We start from the raw sequence: 21,675 nt of genomic DNA, 5'->3' as shown, positions 1-21,675 counted from the left end.
TTCTAGTTTGTAAAACTTTGAATGAATGTTGAATTTTATTTTAAATGAGGGGCTATAAATTGTTTGTTCATTTTAATCATGATTTTCACAAATTATTGTAGCCACACACATGTTTCAATACTGCAGTTTATTTATCAACATACATTTTAACCTTAAGTGTTGCTTTAAAATATAAATGCATGACTAGCGCATTATTATTATTTTTAAATTACAATTATTAATTTCTGAACTTTCCAAATTAATTTTTATTATATTTATTGTTGATTAGTAGATTTTTTAGTAAATCAAATTAAAATCAGTTTGAATATATTAAAAGTTGAAAAAAAAATAAAAGACTGAGTCAGAAATTTAATTAAAATATTATTGGTTAATTTAAGTTATACAAATCATCCTAGAAACAGAAACAGAAACTTAAGTAGGAACAACAATTATAATTTATATCTCATCATTAATATCTCAATTAATTAAAAATAAAATAATTTTTAGTTATATTTTTAACCGAATTAAAAATGAAACATGTATATATCTCTATTCAATATCAACAATTCAATATTATTCAATAAGTTCTATAAACTCCATAAAAAATATTAATCATATACCTATTGCAATCATAATATATAATGAATTGAAATTAATTTTTGATTAAAAATTGTATTTACCTATACTGAATAGTAACCTACAAAAATGTATAATCTAGTCAATTTTGTATTTATTTATTATTCTTTGTTTCTACATGTAAACACTTATTTGTGTTGTAAGCTTATTAGTTTTAATTTATAACCTTTGATTATTGTAAAATAAATACTAGTATATTATTATAATTCAAAATAAACAATTTGAACTTGGTGGATAAAATTTTATCTTAATTATTATTGAATAGATACATTTTTTGTTACAAACCAATACATAATTTAAACAACAACAATGCAACCTAATATTTAACAAGGTAATAAATTAGAAATGTATAACTAATTTAAAGTTATAGATTATAACTAAAACTAATATTAAGATTATAATATATCTTTAGTTTATAGTTTATACACAATAACACAAAAATCAAAATAGTTTTATTCATTAACAGGTACAATTATTAATTGGAACATGTTACCAGTGGCGGCGTGAATAGCTATTTTATGAGGTGGCTGCCTCATGGAAAAGTGTGAGTGGGTATCCCAATAACTCCAGTCACCTAGACGGCTAGACTAGTTTATAATTTATACTCGCATAATCACATACAACCTGCATTTATATGTGTGAAAAGATAAGTGTAAAATGTGAAAAAATTGGTGTGTGGGTACTTATTTAAGATAGTTGCTTCATAGGAAAAAAAATGCACGCCGCCACTGCATAGTGCATGTTACGTATAATCATATTATGTACATACAATATTAGCAGATAATGGGAAGGTTTGAGAATTAAAACAAATTTTAGTTTTTATACAACTAAAGTTTAAGAATTTAGTAATGGGTCCAACTGTTGAATAGATTGTTGAATAGTGACATAGTAGTCGATAGAAACATAATTTTTGAAAATTAATGGGCAAGAACTTATAGGTGAGCTATAAAGTAGCCAAGCAGTAAATAGAGATCTATGTCAATAAATGACCACTACTTATATTGTATTTGTAAATGTAGATAAGTATAGGCACAAATAAGGGGGGTCAGGCCCCCCTAGAATTTCCATAGCCCCCCCCCCCAACCCCACTAAAACTAATGACTTAATTACTATAATTTAAAAACATCATAAGAATATCAAGTAGGTATATATCTGTGCCCCCCCCCCCAAAAAAAAAAATTTCAAACACTATTTACGCCTACTATATTGTTACCTAGGTAAGTAGGTACATATTATATTATATCTTTTTGAAATACCATTAGGTTCCTATGACAGTTAAGGTAATTTAAGATGTTTGAGAATTGAGATGAATAAGCTAGGTAGATAGGTTGATAAGATACCTACCTAGTTTGCATAAGTCTACATTTTAATTTATTGGGTAGGTATCTATTTTCCAATTTAATTTGTGGATGATTTAAATTTATGCGTGACTATGTGGATTTGCCATAACTAGAAAGTAGAAATACATAGGTACACAAAAATTATTAACTTCGAAACCATTCCTCGACATATTATTATGACTTATGACATGTCCAGGACACTATAATATTATAAAATGATTTATAATATATCTTACTGGACTTACAGGTTAATGTATTTATGTATGTTTACAGTGTACTACATTTCTATAACATTTAACATAGGTATATTATATAATCACTCTATGTACAAAAGCTTTGTATGGTCATATTTATGCCCTCCCCCCCACCGAAAAAATAAAATAAAATTCAAAATAGTCAAAGCTATTTCAATTTAAGGGTGGGAAATTAGGTGAATTGCATTCACTTTTTCTGTAGCAACGGCTGTAACATTGTGTGGCGCTGTTCAGTCGATTTTTGTAGTAGTCGGTCCAATTCCTTTTTATTGTAGTAAAACACCAATTCCTTTGGTTTGACGCCTCTGAACACATCGACCACACTAGGCTTGAGGTTATAAAAAAACAAAGCCTGTCCCCTGTCCGAGAAATCTTTGGTTAGCATTTCGATGACCTTAGCGGCGGTAAAGTCAGCTCCATACACATGGGAACAGTCTATGACTACCGGCATATCCCGTTTAAGACTGTGCTTTGTAACCAGGTTACGGACGTAATCGGCCGACGGAAATACCAAACACCTGTCCGGGGTCAGCATTAGATACTTGAAACCGGCGCGAGTCTTGTACTCTTGTATGGATATTTTGGGCCTAGCCGCGTGGTACAAAATTGAAGTTAGGTTCAGCCCTATGCCGAACAGGACGCCAATCTCTAAGGGCAAGAACAGGCACGCGAAAAAGGTGAACATCCCCGGGATCAGGTCGCTTTTCTTCGAACGGTAAATCGGTTTGACGACTCTCACTTCCACCATGAACACCACTGCCGTTATGATAACCGCTGCTAGACAGGTTTTGGGTATGTAATAAAAATATGGCGTCAAAAACAACAGAGCCACGATCACCAGAATCGAGGTGTACAATCCACCCAAGGGGGTCCGCACTCCACTGGCGTTGTTCACAGCACTCCTGCTAAATGACCCCGATCCCGGAAAACTTTGCACAAACGAATTTCCGATGTTGCACAGACCAATGGCCAATAGTTCTTGGGTCGCGTCCACGGTCTTGCCGTTGGCGAACGCCTTGCAAATAGATATGTTCTCCAGTAGACCAATTAGCGGCAAAACGACCACGTTCGATTTCATCGTGGACATTATGTCGAAGAAACCTATGGTCTCGTTGTTGCGCTGCATTGTGAACTGAGGCAGACGAAATTCCGGAAGACCCGCCGGAATCGTTCCAATGATCTTGTACGGCAGCGTGAACGGCTCGTCTTGAGCACTTATGAACATGTAACTCATGACGGTGCAGCTGATGACTATTATGGAATTTCTGATCGATCCAATCAGCCAGAAACTCTTGTTGGTGTATTTCTGGACGCAGCTCTGTTGTCCCGGGTCTGCGGGGCCGATACGCACCTCAGCGATGACCCGCAACACCAACAGGAACACGATGCACCCGACCCCGATGACCGTGTCGCCGTAGCTAATCGTGTCGATGTCCCTGTAAAGGGAACACATCATTTCCCACAGACTGGACCCGGTGCCGTGGACACCGATCAGATCTTTTATCTGGGATGCGATGATCAGCAAGGCGACAGCGGACGTGAAACCCGACGACACAGGGCCGGACACGAAGTCGATGATTATGCCCAGGCCGCAGACTCCCATGGCCAGCTGTATGACGCCGGTGAGAAAGCACAATAGGGTGGCGTACTCTGGACCGTAGCCGTGCAGCGTGCTATATGTCATCAGCGACACGATGGCCGTCGGTCCCATGGGCACGTCCTTGCAGCTGCCGACGAACGTGTAGATGAACGTGCCCAGAAACGAACCATAAAGACCGTACTGCGGCGGCAGACCAGCCAACCCGGCATACGCCATTGACTGCGGTATGACCGTCAACCCGACAGTCACGCCTGACATGATGTCACCGAGTCCGTCTTGGACCGAGTAACATGGTAACCAGTTCAATATCGGCACCCTACGCCGCACGTTCTTCATAGCCACTGTCCGACACAGTTTTTGCTTCACACAAAAACAAATTCCCTGCACGGTTTCCACGGTGCTCGTTTTTCGACCGGAAACGATTTCTTCTACGAGTATGAAGTCGTCGCTGCCTAGCGAACACTTATACGTATCGTCGTGACTATTCATCGAGGAATTGGTATCTCTGTCCGGCATGGTTGATGGATTTTATCAATAAAATTGGTTCTGAGGAAAAAAAATTAAACACAACACATGATTAAAAATTTGTATTTATCATTGTTATTTATATTTCTCATACCTATAGGTACCTATAATACGTGATGGTACCTAAAATTATAGGATGTATTGGTATTTGGTATATGTTGTCGTTAGTAGGTAATGCAACTAAATGCAATTATACATCATAAAGTAATTATTACTTTTGGTTTATATAATTGTACTGACTAAATCAAAACGACAACGGTCTTCGGCCAAATACAAATAACAATTATTAAGATAATAATTAATAATGATAATATAATTATAATATGCAGACATGCAGTCATGCCTATAATATTAATATAAATATATAATCTGCACATAGGTAGTTAAAGCTATGATGAAATAACACGATAAAATAAAAATATATGTTTTTTATCATGGTTAAAGCTACGTTAGAGAAATATTTTACATATTTATTTTGATGATTATAATGTGTGATGTAGCATCTATTGAATTTAAAGGTACCTATTCTTATTGTTGTAAGCGGTCCGTTTTCTAAGAGACGTAAAATCATATTGTAAAACATGATAAATAATTTTTGATAATTATATTTTATAAATAATTATAACATCTATTATATTACACATGTAATGTTAATAATGTAAAAAAAATAATATAATTAAACTAATTGTATCTAGAATTAGATTATTAGATATAACAGAATGCCGTGATTTATACGTTTGGGTATAATTATTGAATGATGTTTTACTAGATACATAATACCTATATAAATATTTATATATATTATTATTTCTAAATGTATGCGTTTCTTTTAATTTTCAATAAAATGTAAAAAATATTTAACTTTTATAGCTTAAGATTGAAAATTTAAAACAAGGTTCCACGTAAATAGATTATATATAAATTACTTTATTCACAATAATATCATCAAATATACTTCGTTCAGAATCGTTTTTCTTATACAATTATATTATATCATTGAATTTAAATTTAACAGAATCCATTACAGTGACCCACTGTACAGTAGAGCGACACCCACTTGCCCACCTTTTTTCTTTTGAAATTAGATTTACAAATTAGCTATTTTAAAGTTTTTCAACAAAGTATTTAATACAATTTATAATTTTTATTTTCAGTATTGGAAAATAAAAATAAAATATTTTATACCGTAGGTACTAAAACGCATATAGGTACAAAATTAAAAATAATCTATAACCTATAAGCCATAACATTTATATTACCCAGGTAAAATATATTTTCCCATATTATAACTTAATATTAACTCACAACACGTCAACACAAACAAATAATTAAACATTTACAAAGATTTGAAACTATATACACAGGTACTAATTTCATGGCTATGTAACAATAATAAAGAACAAAAGGATTAACAAAAAATAAAACTATTAAATATTAATATACCTACATTATACATATACCTATATAACTATATTAGTTTGAATACAATGAAAACAATAAATTTATAGTCATGACGTGTTTGGTACATTGCGGGGTATCTACATCATCACTATTACAATATATTCAGCATTCAGCCATAATTAAAAAAACCAAGTAGGTACCGATGTCGAAATGTCACCGTCGTAGAAATATATCTATATGCGTGTGTGAGAGTGTTGATTGTTATAGTTATATTTTCAATTTATGACAAGTAGATCTGTGTGGTCTGTAACATTGGCGCAACTAGGGGGGTGATTTGGGTCCTTAGCACCCCCTAAGTCAAAATTAGCACCCCTTAACAAATCAATAAAAAATTTGAAAAAAAAGTTGATAATTTATCGAATTACAATTATAACACAATAGTAATTTTTATGATATAACATTTTCTTAGCAAATTACCTATTTATAAATTGATAAGATATTTTACTATTTTTTAAAAAAATTAAATCAAAAAAAAATACTTCCAAGTGACATTTTATACTGGGTCCACACCAAGTATGACTTTTTTTTGTTTCTGTTTTTAAAAACAATTTGGACTATCCTGTGTAGACCCGGAATTAAGGTTTTTGTTTTGTTTTAGTGGTTAATATAGGTATGCATATAGGCAAATAATGGTGTTAAGTCTCATTGAGTCACAAAAAAATCTACAGCTTAAGCACACTCTTGTTCAAATGTCTAGTTGCGCCAATGGTCTGTGAATATATAAATTAGGTAGGTAGATACGAGGTACCTATTTAGTCTTAGGCTACTTATTATTAGATAATTTTTAACTTTTATTTTTTAAAAATGTATTAAACTGTATTTAATATTTATATTCATTAATTGTATTAACATAGGAATCTTATAATAATTAAAATAATAATAGGTATCATTGAATATTTCTAAGGTCTAACCAGTCTAAGGATATTTTATTTGTAATTTATTTTACCAATACCGCCAATACCGGGCAATACAGTAGGTTGAACACATTTTTGACCAAAACAAATCGCATATATATATAACATTAATATTGTTGCTTGGTGTGGCGCAGTGCGTACACTCAACTGTGGAAATGCACTGAGTGTACGTAACGGCCGGCGTTGCTAGTTCCCGGATGGGTGACCACTGACCACCCATGATTTTTAGCCACGAATCCTTGCCACACATACAAAACGTGTTTTCAACCATTACCTCCTCCTACTAACAACAACCTACAACCAAAACAAATAGACCAACAGCTAATGTCCTAAATTGCCGGGCTCAAGCTCAATAAATAAAAATAATAATAATAAAATATTACTATAAATTAGTATAAATCTAGATTAATACAGACGTATCGTAAAAACTGAGTGAATAGTTAAATGGCTTAAAATGAATCTAAACATTTTGAAAACTATTATATATATAGGTAAAGGTTACCTAAAGTAAATATCAATATGTATATTTGTATAAATACGTAAAAGTAAAAAGTTTCAAGGCCTTACGAATAAAATGTTTTGAATAAACTAAAATAGTTATTTTTAACTTAAACTTTAAATGTAACTTTAAATTCCTATAAAAAATTATATTATCATTATTATTACAATATGGGACGACGACGACCGACAAACCCGTTAGATATAAGTGTATAAAATTAGTACCTAGCCACCTAGGTAGTAGGGAATATCTACTTTTGATAAAGTACAAACCAGATCCAATTTGCTACTAGAAACCTACCTTGAAGTGAAAGATCTGAGCAGTTATTCTACTATAAAAAGTGTCTTTGCAGACAAAAAAAACGCAGTTATTTAATCGTCAGCTTAAGAACATTTAAGTACCGTTGACCAAAATTTTTGTGTTTTTTTAACCAACTAAACTGAAACAAGTTTAAAAAAATGTAACTTTCTATGCATTGATATTTTAATATTGTTTACAGTAGGTACCTACTTACTGTAGGTTGATAATTATAATTTACTTATCCCATATGAAATATCCAAATAATAGGTACCTATAGGTATGTACTTAGATAAATGATATAGATACCACAGGCAACGGTTATTACTTTCTAGCCACACAATATGATTAACTTTCTCGATACGAATCAAACATTTGATGAAAACCCCACTGCAGAGTGCATAAATATTGTGTATTAATTCCAAATAATAAATAAAACTACATTATTTTATTCTAAATGTTAATAGAAACTATAATATATAGGTTAGGTTTCATATTTAGTATCATATTATTAATACATTTATGTATAAAGAATCATACACAATCGGAATCAACTTATTATAATATTTCATATATTTTATAGTCTATAGACTGAATACTGCAGTCACACGAAACGTCAAAATTTATATGAATTTGTAAAAATTAAACTTGTTTAAATATAATTTTTCTGAGAATTTAATTTCTTCTCAGAGTAGATAGCAATAAAGTCGATAAACATACAAACATATATATGTGTATATTATGTATTATTATTCTACTGTATAATTTTGTTTTCTACGAAAAAACAAATTATGTTTTTTAAATTTTATTTGAAAAACTGAATGATAAAACACATAAAGCCATTGTAACAACGGCTCAACCATAACAATTTTAACTGATAATACCTAATATAATATAATAATATTAATAATAATAATAATCAGTCCCTAAAATATCCAATTATTCGTACTACACGAATAGGTAGTCTTACATCGGTTAAATACTTAAATCTAAATAAAAAATCAATGCTCTAAAAACTAGCACCAATTATACTTCTTTCAAACAAAAACACATCTTTAACACATAATATAAATTAAATAACAATATGTGCCTATAATTATATTATTTCATTACTGTGAACAAAATTAAATTATTATTAATTAATTTATATATTAATTTAATCAACGTTAATAGCTACATTTTCAGCTAATAATTTACTAGAATTAGTTGAAGTTACCAAAAAAAAAAAAAAAATCATAGTATTAATTAAAAGTATAAATTTACAATCAATTACAATCAATAATAATATATATCAGTGATATTTAATGTAGGTACAAAATGTATATTTATGTACCAAATGCGTATAAATAATAATATATAATATAGATAAATACCTAAATAAAAATAAAAAAATACACTTAAATTATCCTAAGTATGCAAATTTCGTTGTAATATAAAGTTTCGTCAAATAGAAGTAAAGAGAGGCAGGTACCACTATATTTAATAAGTAAGCCATAAGTATTACTTAGGACTTAGGTACCATTTACTTTTATTAATCATATATTCATTGTTAAGTTCGTGGTATAAAACGTAGAAATAAAAAAACTATTACTAAAAACTTAACTAGTAAACTATAAGGAATTACTTAGGTACCTACTTAATACACCGGTGACAGAGTGACCGTATGACATACAAAAACCCAGTGAATATAAGATGTCCGCTTATAAGTGTCTGGTTAGAATTAATACTGAGTATAAATAGTAATACTAACAGTGATGGCTAAGCCAATTGCAGTATTATAAAATAGCTACTATCAATAACAATGAAATACGAATAATAATAACTAATGATTAGTAACAACACAAAATATTGTTCAATGTACCTAACCTACCTAACCTATTGGATGTCTGTGTAGAATGTAAACAATAATTAAAACGTAAAAAACCCATTAAAATATAAAAAGAAATGTGGAGCTCTAAAACCTATACACAATATTATAAGGGTTTAATTTGAATAACACACTTTTAAATTTTTACTACACAATAAGGTGTGTCGTACTACACGCAATTTTAGGGACTGATATTAATGTAATAGATCCCTCACAAATTATTAATTTAAAATACTTCATACTTCATTCTCCGTATAGGGGTTCTTATATTCAAATCAAAAAGAGTTATTTGCGGGGAGCTATATTTTGTAGCGAGAGCGGACTAGTCCCCGCTTCCTCTCCTAAGTAGGCCAGTGCCATTACCTATGGGCTTTGTAGTTTGTGGTGTACCTTATAGAGACATTATACATAGGTACTTTATTTTTACCAGGCCATCTAATACAGTGAAACTTCCATAATACGAAGTCTCATCAGACATAAAAAAATTCATATTATAGGGAATTTTGTTAAATAGAATTGAATAAATTTGGTTCTGATTTGGTTTGGTTCTCAAAAATATTTCGTTAAATGGAAAATGTTGATAAATGGAAGTTCGTTAAATGGAAGTTTCACTGTAATAAGAAGTAAGGACACCCCTCAATACTTTTTAAAGTTATATTTCGTAATATAAATAGGGTTAAGATTTATAATTTATATGCATTGACATGTTTTTTTTTTTGTCAACTTCTGATAACTTCCGTAGCGCTGTTGACTATAATGTCCACAATTAATAACGTCACGTTGAAGCAAATGGCGGTTTTATAATATATTTGAGCAGTGGTGCAGGTTGGCGAGAGAAGAAAATAGAATATTATAATATCTATCCAAAAAATACCCTTGTGACCTTGTATTTAATTTACTAATTACTACTATAGTCATTTAATTTGTATTTTATCTTAATTATCATAATGTACTCATTCAATTGCAACAGTAGATTAGATTTAATATTTAAGATTATTCTAAAACTGCACTATCTATAGTAAAATTAGTATGTGTTTTGACTTTTTGAGATAACTATAGTGTAGGTACTGTGCGTTGCGTTACGTGTTGTTTGTTCATTTTGACTTTTGTCTTTAAAAATGCCAAAAATACAAAGTATTAGGTCAAAACTTTAACATTACCTAAGTTGAAAAACTTTCTAATTTAGATTTTAAGAATGATGAAAAAACACTAATATTTTTAGTAGGTATTTGTTATCGAGCTGTTGTAAGTACCATAAAGTGTCATATTTTAAATTGCATATTTTGCATATTCTTAATAAACTAAATGCATAGGGACCTACTTTACGAATTTGTATTGCATATAAATTTTAGCCCTAGTAATAAACCATGATATAATTGTTTTATTTATGATTTATTACATAGGTAGGTACTGATAAAAATAATATGTAATTTTAAATTTAATAACACATACATTTAGTACATTAAAAAGCTACCTAATAAATGTGAATACTTATAAATCATTATAATTAACTTGAATTCATTATTGTAGAAAAAAAAATAAGAATAAAATAAATAAATAAATTACTTACCTGCACAATAAGCTCCGATAGTGTAATTTTAAGGTTTGTAACTGAAACTATAGTGACGTGCCCATTCAAACGTCTTCTCTAAACGTCTTCTGCGTGTACTTTTTTCATCCGTTGAACATCAAGCTACTCTCCCCTCCAGTTTCAATAAGATAGGAATCCGCCAAGTCCAGTGTGGCTAGGTCGGAGATATAACCTATAGCCGTTTTAAAATAAATTTGAACACTAAAAGTGACATTATTTATAAACTCATTAGTATATAATAGTGTACCTACATTTTATTATAATTTATAAGCTTTACTTCCCATGAAATGCTGCTTATAATAAGTTACAACAATTTTATTAAGGAATTGAGACCCCAAAATACAATAAATTTAAATAAATAAGATTTAAAATAAAATATATTAATACGATTTACTAAAAATAATCCAATTTAAAAAATTCATAAGTATACATTTTTAACATATTATGTTTTAATAATTTCGGTTAAAATCCTCGAATATCTTCGAACATCTTCGACATCTAAAATATATTCACATCTCAACCAGTAAATATTATATTTCCCATATTATCTTTCTTTAACCACACAGGTATATAATTTAATTTTTTAATTTAAAGTAGTTTTAATTTTAAAAACTAATTTGAAACGTATTATTAAGGTTACTAAGTAGTATTTGAATGTATTAGTTGTAAGCATAACATCTGGAAAACAATTTTAAAGATTTTTTTAACAATTAAATGTTTGTCATGTAAATACTCAATATAGTATTATATCATAATACAGTAAAACATTTGTTTCCTTAGTTTTATTTTTAGCCCAGTAAATTACCTAATGTTCTTTTTATTAGGTACGTAGTTTAGTAATAAAATATAAGGATACGTACCGTCTTTGGCGTATAGCGTATACTTACATATATAATTAAATAAATACTTAAGATTTTCATTTTCAGAATTTAATTTTTTTTATCCAAATATTATTTTATTGCAAACTGTTTTTTCTAATCTATAAAATGTATAATATTTATAAATATTAAATAGCAATGAACGTTTCAGCATAATATAGGTATTGACTTGACTTTCAATTGAAAGGTTAAATTATGACTTCGTCACACTGAATAATATTATTTTATGATTTGGCTATACGTCAAAAGAAATATAACTATATTTTTAAGACAATATTTTTAAAATTACTGTACGTATACAAAACTACAAAAGTATACACAAGATACTTAAACATTTTACATTTTTACGTAATATATTTAATATTATAATTAATCAAAAAATATATCAACTAAGAGCATATTAGCTATTTCATCTGTGAAATGTATAATAGCTAGAGACATTGGACTGTATAAAATACAATCGAGTAAATTAAAAACATTACATATTCATAAATAACAAATGTTTTTTGCATTTAGTTATGGCACTGCATGTTTTAGCCATTAGGTGAGCTTTTGGGATGGATGACAAAAGCGATTAAAATTAAAATGAATGATTAACTATTTTACTATAAAAATCGTTCCATAAGCATTAAATCGTGGGTTCGATTATCGAAAAAAAACTTTAAGACAATTTGGTAGACAAATATTTTTCAATTTATCATTTTTATCTACATGGTTACATCAACAAGAAAAATGAATCAAGATTCTTTAAAATTTCAAAACTAATGCATCGACTTAGCATTTCATAATATATTATGTTTTTCAACTTCATTATACCATTATAGCAAATTAACAAACCAGAATTTTTTTTGTGAAGAATAAATTAACAGCATTGTATATTAAGCTACATACCACAAGTCTTGCAGTGTTGAGCCAAATTATAACATTTGCTATAGTAATAGTATATACTATATAATGTTTTATACTTTTATTGCATATTATTATTATTATATATATATGCTATTTTTCTATGTCATCGTAGTCATTGTCAGTGTTTGTCAAGTTCCTTATAAAAAGGAATTCGTTCCGTTCCTTGTTCCTTTTAAAAAAAAAGGAATTCGTTCCGTTCCTTGTTCCTTTTTAAAAAAAAAGAATTCGTTCCTTTGTCGTTCCTTTGGAAAAAGAACTAGTTCCTTTTTTAGTTCCAGATAAAATTAAAATTCTTATTTAACCATCAATTTTTTTTTTTAACAGATATATTTAGGTACTTTAATTTTTAATTATACTTATACATACCTACAAGTAAATTTATAATTTACTATTAAGTTTAAGAAAATAATACTGACTGCAGTTTTTTTTTTTTATACGGTTATAACTACTGTAGTACTGTATAACAAATGCAAATCACAATTCACTTCAAGTCTTCACATTATTCACAATATGAAAATGAAACACTGATACCGGCTGTCGACTCTCGACTATACGATTATTTGACTTTTCAGACATTTGGGGTTTTCGGTATAATCAAATGACGTATTTTAATAATCTATTCGTATGTCAACTATCTTATCATTTATTGTTGTTATAAATAATTATCATTAAAATAATATCGTAACGTCATATTAATATGGTAATATATTATTATACATTTTAGCTGTAGGTAAGTACTAGGTATTACAATAGTCCCGACCCGCATCGTAATTCATAAATGATTTTATTGTTCAGTCTTCGGTGTTCGTGCTATTTTAATTTCCGTCGACGCAACGACAAGGATTTATATTTTATATCGTAATAATGTAATATAATAGTATATTATACCCATTTCTATATATTAAGTTATAACTTATGAGTTATGACTTATGAGAAATATTAATAAAGTTTCTAATGACCAATAAGTAATGAGTACCCTGTACCAGAATACCTACCTAATGATTAAGGACTAACACTTTAACGGTGAAGTTTGATACTCGGATACTCGATAACGATCATAATATTGGAAATATACACACTAAAAAAAAAAATATTTCAATATCAATTATTTATATACCTGTGTAAATTGGAACTTGAAAGGAACGAAAAATTTCGTTCTTTTTCCTTGAAAAAAAGAACTCGTTCATTTTCTCGTTCTTTTTTTATAAAAAGGAATTCGTTCAACGTGCCGTTCCTTAAAAAAGAATTCGTTCCAGGAATCCGTTCCTTTTGGAACTCGTTCCTTCCAAACACTGGTCATTGTTTATATAAAACAAATACCCACGATGTCATACACGGTGTCATAATGTCTACTAAGTCACTAACTATGAAGATTGAAAAATTTTTCATGATCACATATAAATTGTCAAGGTTAGGTAATAAATAAATAAATCAGTAAATACCCTCAAAGAAGACCCATTATTTTATACACAAATATATATATTATATATATATATATATATATATATATATATATTTATATACACCTATATAGGTACTATAGTATTATAGTATATTATAATAAATAGTGTAAGTGTATAGTGTATTTGCAGTGTATGAAATAATATTAAATAGGTAGCTGCTAACCTAACCAACATACAAAAGCTATTATAGCTGCTATTACAATAGCTAACAAGAGTAAAAAGACTCATATACCAATACATATATTTCGTTAACCACAAAATCCCATCCAAACTTAAAAAAAAAATTCAACCGTCTTTTAATAAATTGATTTTTTTTTTATTAAAAAATAATTTATTATTTTAAAATTATTTGTCATCATAAAAATTGAAAAAAAATTATAATCAACAATGTTTTATATACTTTTTTACCATTTGTAAACATAAAATGGAAAATAATAATACACAACCTTATTGTAAAAAGAAAAATCAACAAACACAAGAAATATTAATTCAATAAATCATAAACTATTATTAGGGGGACAGAGTGACCGAGCGGATTAAGGCGCCCTTAATATCCTGTATAATTTTCTATACTTCATATTTTAAAATGTATAATCTCTTTTTGATCTATATAGACATATTATATAGTATAGTCACATATAATCCATGTTTTTTTTCGAACTATTTTTGCTGCTGGGGAAAGAAATAGGTAACATTGTTAATATTATACATGCTTGCAGATATAGTTATTAGTTACTATACATATTATATTTTTGTACACTATTATATTAAATTTATATCTATATTATACCATTTATACCAATATAATAAAAATAATATTATACCTACAATAATCTAGGTTCAATTAAAATAATACCCCGGTCTGTATTTATTTCAAAATTCTTTAAGCGACATTAATAATAATCAGCACAATGAATTTAACGATTTTTCATTATCAATTGTATTGGTATAATATTTTATTTTAAATAACATGAAAATAAAATACTTAATTTTCAATGTAAAATTTTAAATAAACGAAATACCACGAAACTATATATATTTTTTCCATTTATATATACAAAAAAATAATTTGCATTTTGAGGGAACTAATTATTTTTCGTAGACTGATCCAAATTTTGAGACTATGAATTTTAGTAGAATCAATATACAAATAAAATCCACATTATTTAGTCACCATAAAACCGTATAAAACGATATATATATATATTTCAAGTTATAGGTTTTTAGATATTATCATCATAATATAAATCTATTTTTCCTCTAACGGAACGAATCGTCTGATGCGGTGTGAAGTCACGTTTCTACATCCTAACACGCTAGAGGTAGAAAAACATGGGAGACTTTTCAAGTTTTCAATGCGCGGGATGTATATAGTATATACTCTATAGCTTGAAGTACATCTAAGAAGGTATGTCAGTAGCGTAGAATTTTTTCAAGGGGGGGGGGGGATATACAATTTTTAATATATAGGCATTCAGTATACACATATTATTTTAATATTATTATATACATGTTGTATTGTGTACAAAATTTGGTCTCCAGTAGGGGGGGATATGAATATAGTATTAATAAAAGTCTCACACTTAAATTTTTTTTCATCACTATTTCAACGAATTTAATAAATCTTGGATTTTATTAAAAATTAAGTCAATAACATCTTTATAGTTAATATTTTGAACCAAGTTCTTTTCAACTGGCATTAAAAGAAAATAAATGTCACTTTTGACAGAGAAAAATAACTTTTCATATGGTTTAGTATATATTTAAATTTTGAAAAAGTGGTTTCGCACCTCATTCGCGTAGGCACACATAGGCACAAGTACACAACTATAGGGACATTTTTCTGGAGGGGCGGATATAATAAAATTGTATTAGCAGCACAAACCCTGATTTTAAACTAAAATATATGATTAAAAAACTGGGGGGCCTACGGGTAAAATCAGGGGGCTTAGCCCCATCAATTCACCCCCTAATTACGCCTATGCACACATACACAGACACACAGTAGGTAAACACTGACGGACGCGACGGCAACGTGTTGGCGTGTTGCGTATGCATTATCGATTCTTGGGAATGGAATAGGTACCTATAATACAGTAATATAGGTACCATAATATAAAACAGACGCATTATTGTTATTAATCATCAATAATTTAGATTTGTATTTATTGTATTTATGAATACCAGACTATTTTTCTCCTAAAATAGTAACGGCCCAATTTTAGGTCGGTATTTTCTATAATATAGCTCGCCGGTTCATTCCGCCGGCCTGTGCGATAGACCTGGCTATAGGTCGCTTATAGGTACACAACATGCACACACGTCACACACATTGCCTTTTATTGATATATTATGTACTAATCGAAATAACGTTCATCTGCTCTTCATAATTTGTATAAGTCAATTTATATCAGCCCATTATTACACTGCTTAGGAACACTAATTAAATTTATCTAGACATCCGACACACGCACTACTAAACGTTATAGTATAGGTACTTTAATAGTTTAATGCGTAGTTCTAGAGAGAAAGCTATTCGCAACTGCTGCATCATCTGCACTCAATCATTATCTTCACATGAACCATGTATGTGATACCATTGTAAATAAATAAATGTTTATTCATTCTTTAAAAAAAATGCGTTGCGCCGTTACCTTCGTATTATTTTCATTTAAAGTGTTTACCTACACCTACCTGTGTCTAAGTTATTTAAAGGGTGAATATACCCTAAATCCTAATAGTGTATTACCGTATACGTCATGCTTAATGCATATACATATACGCTCTATATACCGTCGAAGGTACCTAATTACCTAAATAGACTATAAGTGGTCTAGTTAAAATACTTATCGAAATGACGGAATAGTAAATCAAGTAAAAACCCACTAAAAAAGTGTTATGGTCGTGCATATGATAAAAAAACTAAGGCAAACAAATAAGTAATAACTTAAATATTTACTCAAGGGCTTTTACCACTAAAATTGTTTTAATCAAAAGGGCTTGTGTAAAATACATAATGCAGTAAGGGCATAACCTCAAACCTCGTGTTTTAATTATTAATTACATAATTATTTCAAATTAATATATATTAATAATAAATTATTATTATTATAATTTCGCAAATTGTATTAAAAATAACGTATTTTTCGTGCAGTTTTATGACCTTCCTGAACAATTAGGTAATAAAAATATTAGCTAAAAACAGCTAATATAACTAGTCATATTATATTGTATATTTTAAATAATTATATATTATTGTTACAATCTTTTATGAAAAAATAAAATATTACCTATATATTATTATTGTTATCTATTATGACAAAATATATTATTATTATTATTATTATTATTAAAACTGCTTTAGATCCTCCATCCACGGGATAGGTGGAATACTATAGTATTACACTCGTAAATAAAATAACTCAAACTAACAATAAGAAATTGAGTTCACCCCCCTTCCACCCCTCCCCCCCACTGAACACATATAAATTATGTAATAATTATAATTATTTTTTAAATTTTAGATCAGGCAAATTGCAATTTTTTGTTCAAAGTTCAAAGCTCTTGCAGAGCTCTGGAACATAACTTTTTTATATTTACATAATTCTATAAGCAATATACGTATATACCTACGACCAGAACGACCTACCTAGTACCTACGTATAGACGTAAAGTACCTATATATATTATTATAATCTATATAGCTGCGGTATATTTCCTTGCGTTGTAAAAAATAAATTATAAGTAGGTACATTCATATATCATATATTATACCAAATAATTCATTATTCACTAAACTTCTATAGTTTTAAAGGTTTACAGACTACAGTTACTGCATTACCGCAACTCGCAAGTCTGCATTCTGCAAGTTACAACACAAAAAACGTGAATATCATTCTCTTGTTCAACTATTTTAAATACTGTAGTTTTCTGCTACTATTTCGCCAACGACCATACCACGTTGAATACACCAGTTCTCGTCCGATCACTGAAGTTAAGCAACGTCGGGCGTAGTTAGTACTTGGATGGGTGACCGCTTGGGAACACTACGTGCCGTTGGCATTTTTTTATTTTTTTAGAATACATTTATTTTTAACTTTAAAATTATTTTTAACTTTTGTTGTTTCAACCACCTTTCGAGAATTTTTGTAGAACTCCATCCTGCGATAAATTTAAATAATAATATTTTTATGTCACAAACCTACGCAATGAATTCATCATTTAATTAGTGGCCACACTGTTATCATAAATATGATAATAATATTATCAAGTATCGAAACATTGAAATTTAAAACAACAGTAAAAAAGTTTGTGAATGTGAATTTATTAAAATATTATTTGGGAATCAAGGTTCACAATTTACAATTAACTCAAACCTATTACTGTAGTAGTGTAGTCCATGTTTTCAAAATACCTGTATATTCCTTTTTTTAAACAATTTAGTATTTACTATATTGTTCAGTTGAATAAATAAAACATTTTATCTTAAACTTATGTAAATTATGGAAAATTCAGAAAATCAATCTATCAAAGTCGGATTGTTAGAAGAGGAAGCTCGAAAACGCAAGGAACGATTGGCAAATTTGAAAAAATCTTTAGAAAATAAAAATGAACCAAAAAACAATGAGGACAGCGTGGAGAAACCATTACCAAAGTGTGTAATAAAAATTTAATATAATGTGTTGTACTTAAGGATTTTTGTTCTAGGCCAAGGTTTAAAAGTTATATTCCAGAAGATGAAGGGCTTAAGGCTGAACTAATACCTACCCCTCAACCAGGTGACATTGTTGCTGAAGTCGAGGATCAATTAAAAGCTGGAGAAACCGTTTTTACTGTTCAGGAATTGGTAAATTAATGCAGTTAAATACATTTTGATAGACAATTATACTTTATAAATCAAATCTTATGATTAGATCTAAATAGTATATAATAATAGTACTATATAAATATAACTTATAAGTATAATATAAATTATACTTGAGGCCATGAATGCTAAATCACTTGCCAATTTTTTTAGTATTTAAAAATGTGTAATTAATTTACAAATTATTAAACAATAAAATAAATTACTAAAATTATTCATCCTAGTTTGATAGATATAGGTAGGTTATGTTCCTACAATTATCCAGTGGCGAGATATCAGTATTATTGGGTAGAGCAAAACCAAATTATTTGTCCGTTTTCGAAATGGGTAGATGTTGTCTCGTTGTATCCTATGACACAACATTCTCAGTCATTATGAATAATATTTTTTATTTTTATTTTTAAAATGTTATAATTAATGTTTTTATTTATATTTACGAGCTGCATTTTTATTGGGCTTACAACTCTTGCTTATTTCGCCTACCCATTGATCCAGCTTTGTTATACTATATGTAATGTTTTCGTTAAGGGGATTCGATACCGTGATTTTCTGTTTTTGTCTAACACACACGCGACATAGGATTTTAGACTGGTTTTTTGCCAAACATACTAATTGATCTAATGAAACGGTAAGAATTCTAAACAGATTTGAATTTGTCGCCAAGTCTACTAGATATCGACTTTTCAATATTTTGGATTTTTTGATTTTAACTTCTCCAAAAATTAAAATACGACAAATTTAAATACTCTTTTTTAATATTTAGGAATTTGGGGGATAATATCAAATATGTGGGTAAGTCGATTTAAAGTAGACTTGATGACAAATACAAATTTGTTTTCAGAATTATTATTGCTTTAATAGTTCAATTGGAATGTTTGGCAAAAAACACGTCTAAAATACTATGTTGCACGTGTGTTAGTTAAAAACAGAAAATCACGGTATTGAATCCCCTTAATATACTTAATATAATAGGCTGTCTGACTGTTTCCGCTCAGAATCGTTTTTTCGTGTACAATGATATTATTTCATTGAATTCAAATTTAACACCATTATTGAATCCCCTTAAGAATTAGTCCAACCAACCAAATTAAAAAATACTAATATTAAATTATATAAAACATAAACTAACGTAGAAATAGATGCTGATCTAGGTCAGAACAGTTTTTAGTATATTCATATTTATTATTGAATTAGATTTTTATTTAATATGTATTTTCATATTATTATTTTAGGATTTAAACACATTAGCACCAAGGAAGCCAGATTGGGATTTAAAAAGAGACATAGAAAAAAGAATGACCAAACTTGAAAGGCGGACACAAAGAGCAATTGCCGAACTAATACGTGATCGATTAAAAGGAGAACAAAATATAGATTTGGCAATGGCTGTAAATGAAGGTGCCAGAGCAAATGCTCAAATTGATAACGACGAAGAGTAGTGTTCTCTTATTTTTTTTATATTTTTATTTAATATAATACTGAAATTAATTAATCAAGTAAAAATAATTTACTTATTTTTTAAATAAAATAATGAAATAATTTTGTTTCAAAGAATAAAATGTTTTAATATGTTTAATATATATAATATAAATATTTATTTATTTATTCAAACGGGGATTAATGCTCGACAGCAGTTTTAAATATACTTAATAACAAGGTGCATTTTTCAAAATGCCGTTTGCTGGCATGACAAAAGAGTCAATCTTACGCCCAAGACACGCCAATAGATGTTTCATATCAAAAATAATTTATGCATAAAATCTATTAATATAATTACAAAATGTTTTGATAGAGTTAAAATTAAATAAACCAATTGGAGTATCATCAACTAATCTGATAGTATAGTGTCATATTATATATAATATTTTATGATTTACAATAAATAATGAATTATATGGCTTGAAAAATACTATATCCATAAACCACAGTGTTTATAAACAATATGAATGCTCATTGATTTTACAATGATGTCAATTTTTTTTTTCGTGAGTGTGTGAAGTCTAAAGACACTTTTTCTATAATAAAAAATGCTTTAATCATCAATTTCCATTTAGGTTTCTGGTATCAAAATGGAACTAGTTAGTACTAAAAGTTGAAAATTATACATGAACATTTTTATTTATTTACATTTGTTATAATTGTTAAATTTATTGCCGTAATCTGTACATTGTATAATGTACCTTTGGTCAGTCAAGAAACGCATAATTTTTTATAAAAATGTAATATGTATAAAACTATAGTTGACTACGATCTATCAGCTGCTATAGTGGCAGTAAATATAAGACTTCCGAGACTACAGTGCTGTTCGTATATACATTTAGTATGAACAAGAAAAACTGATTTTACTTAATAAATATTAATAATACAATTATTTGGTGTAGAATCTACATATTATATATATGAAAAAAAAAATAATCCAACAATATTGTAATAATGCATTCATGTCACTTATTGACGTATGTTAAAGGCTGCCGTGGACCCCCAGGGGGCCCAAGGACCACAGGTTAAGAACCGCTGTTTTAGACACCATCATACACTTCCCAATAGTGATTTGCTCTACATGCAAATGCCTTATAGTGACCACTTGTCAATCTTATT

At 28.9% G+C, this 21,675-nt stretch overlaps 2 protein-coding genes and 1 non-coding gene across 3 annotated transcripts; 2 read left to right on the top strand and 1 right to left on the bottom strand.

The window, feature by feature from the left end:
- Positions 1 to 1,780: 1,780 nt before the first annotated feature.
- On the bottom strand, positions 1,781 to 11,354 carry LOC132939763 (sodium-independent sulfate anion transporter-like). Its single transcript, XM_061007115.1, has 3 exons — positions 11,215 to 11,354; positions 10,943 to 11,135; positions 1,781 to 4,355 (listed from the first exon to the last, which is right to left on the bottom strand). Exon 3 carries the CDS (start codon positions 4,323 to 4,325, stop codon positions 2,397 to 2,399), a length of 1,929 nt encoding a protein of 642 aa, XP_060863098.1. The 5' UTR covers positions 4,326 to 4,355; positions 10,943 to 11,135; positions 11,215 to 11,354; the 3' UTR covers positions 1,781 to 2,396.
- Positions 11,355 to 18,156: 6,802 nt separating this feature from the next.
- LOC132939983 (5S ribosomal RNA) lies at positions 18,157 to 18,275 on the top strand. The gene has a single exon (XR_009664037.1). It is a non-coding gene; the product is annotated as a 5S ribosomal RNA (ribosomal RNA).
- Positions 18,276 to 18,484: 209 nt separating this feature from the next.
- On the top strand, positions 18,485 to 20,805 carry LOC132939819 (coiled-coil domain-containing protein 12). The gene is made up of 3 exons (XM_061007201.1): positions 18,485 to 18,867; positions 18,921 to 19,059; positions 20,310 to 20,805. Exons 1-3 carry the CDS (start codon positions 18,716 to 18,718, stop codon positions 20,514 to 20,516), a joined length of 498 nt encoding a protein of 165 aa, XP_060863184.1. The 5' UTR covers positions 18,485 to 18,715; the 3' UTR covers positions 20,517 to 20,805.
- The last annotated feature ends 870 nt before the right edge of the window (positions 20,806 to 21,675 follow it).

This window comes from Metopolophium dirhodum, chromosome 2, assembly GCF_019925205.1.
Source record: "Metopolophium dirhodum isolate CAU chromosome 2, ASM1992520v1, whole genome shotgun sequence".
NCBI classification, from domain to species: domain Eukaryota; kingdom Metazoa; phylum Arthropoda; class Insecta; order Hemiptera; family Aphididae; genus Metopolophium; species Metopolophium dirhodum.
This window is presented reverse-complemented; position numbering and strand designations above follow the sequence as displayed.

What these genes read in the sequence shown, in the direction of transcription:
- LOC132939819 (XM_061007201.1), top strand. Translation starts at nt 18,716, where the DNA reads ATGGAAAATTCAGAAAATCAATCTATCAAAGTCGGATTGTTAGAAGAG. An exon ending in GTGGAGAAACCATTACCAAA is followed by an intron (nt 18,868 to 18,920) that starts GTGTGTAATAAA and finishes TTTTTGTTCTAG; the next exon opens with GCCAAGGTTTAAAAGTTATA. An exon ending in TTTTTACTGTTCAGGAATTG is followed by an intron (nt 19,060 to 20,309) that starts GTAAATTAATGC and finishes TTATTATTTTAG; the next exon opens with GATTTAAACACATTAGCACC.
- LOC132939763 (XM_061007115.1), bottom strand. Translation starts at nt 4,325, where the DNA reads ATGCCGGACAGAGATACCAATTCCTCGATGAATAGTCACGACGATACG.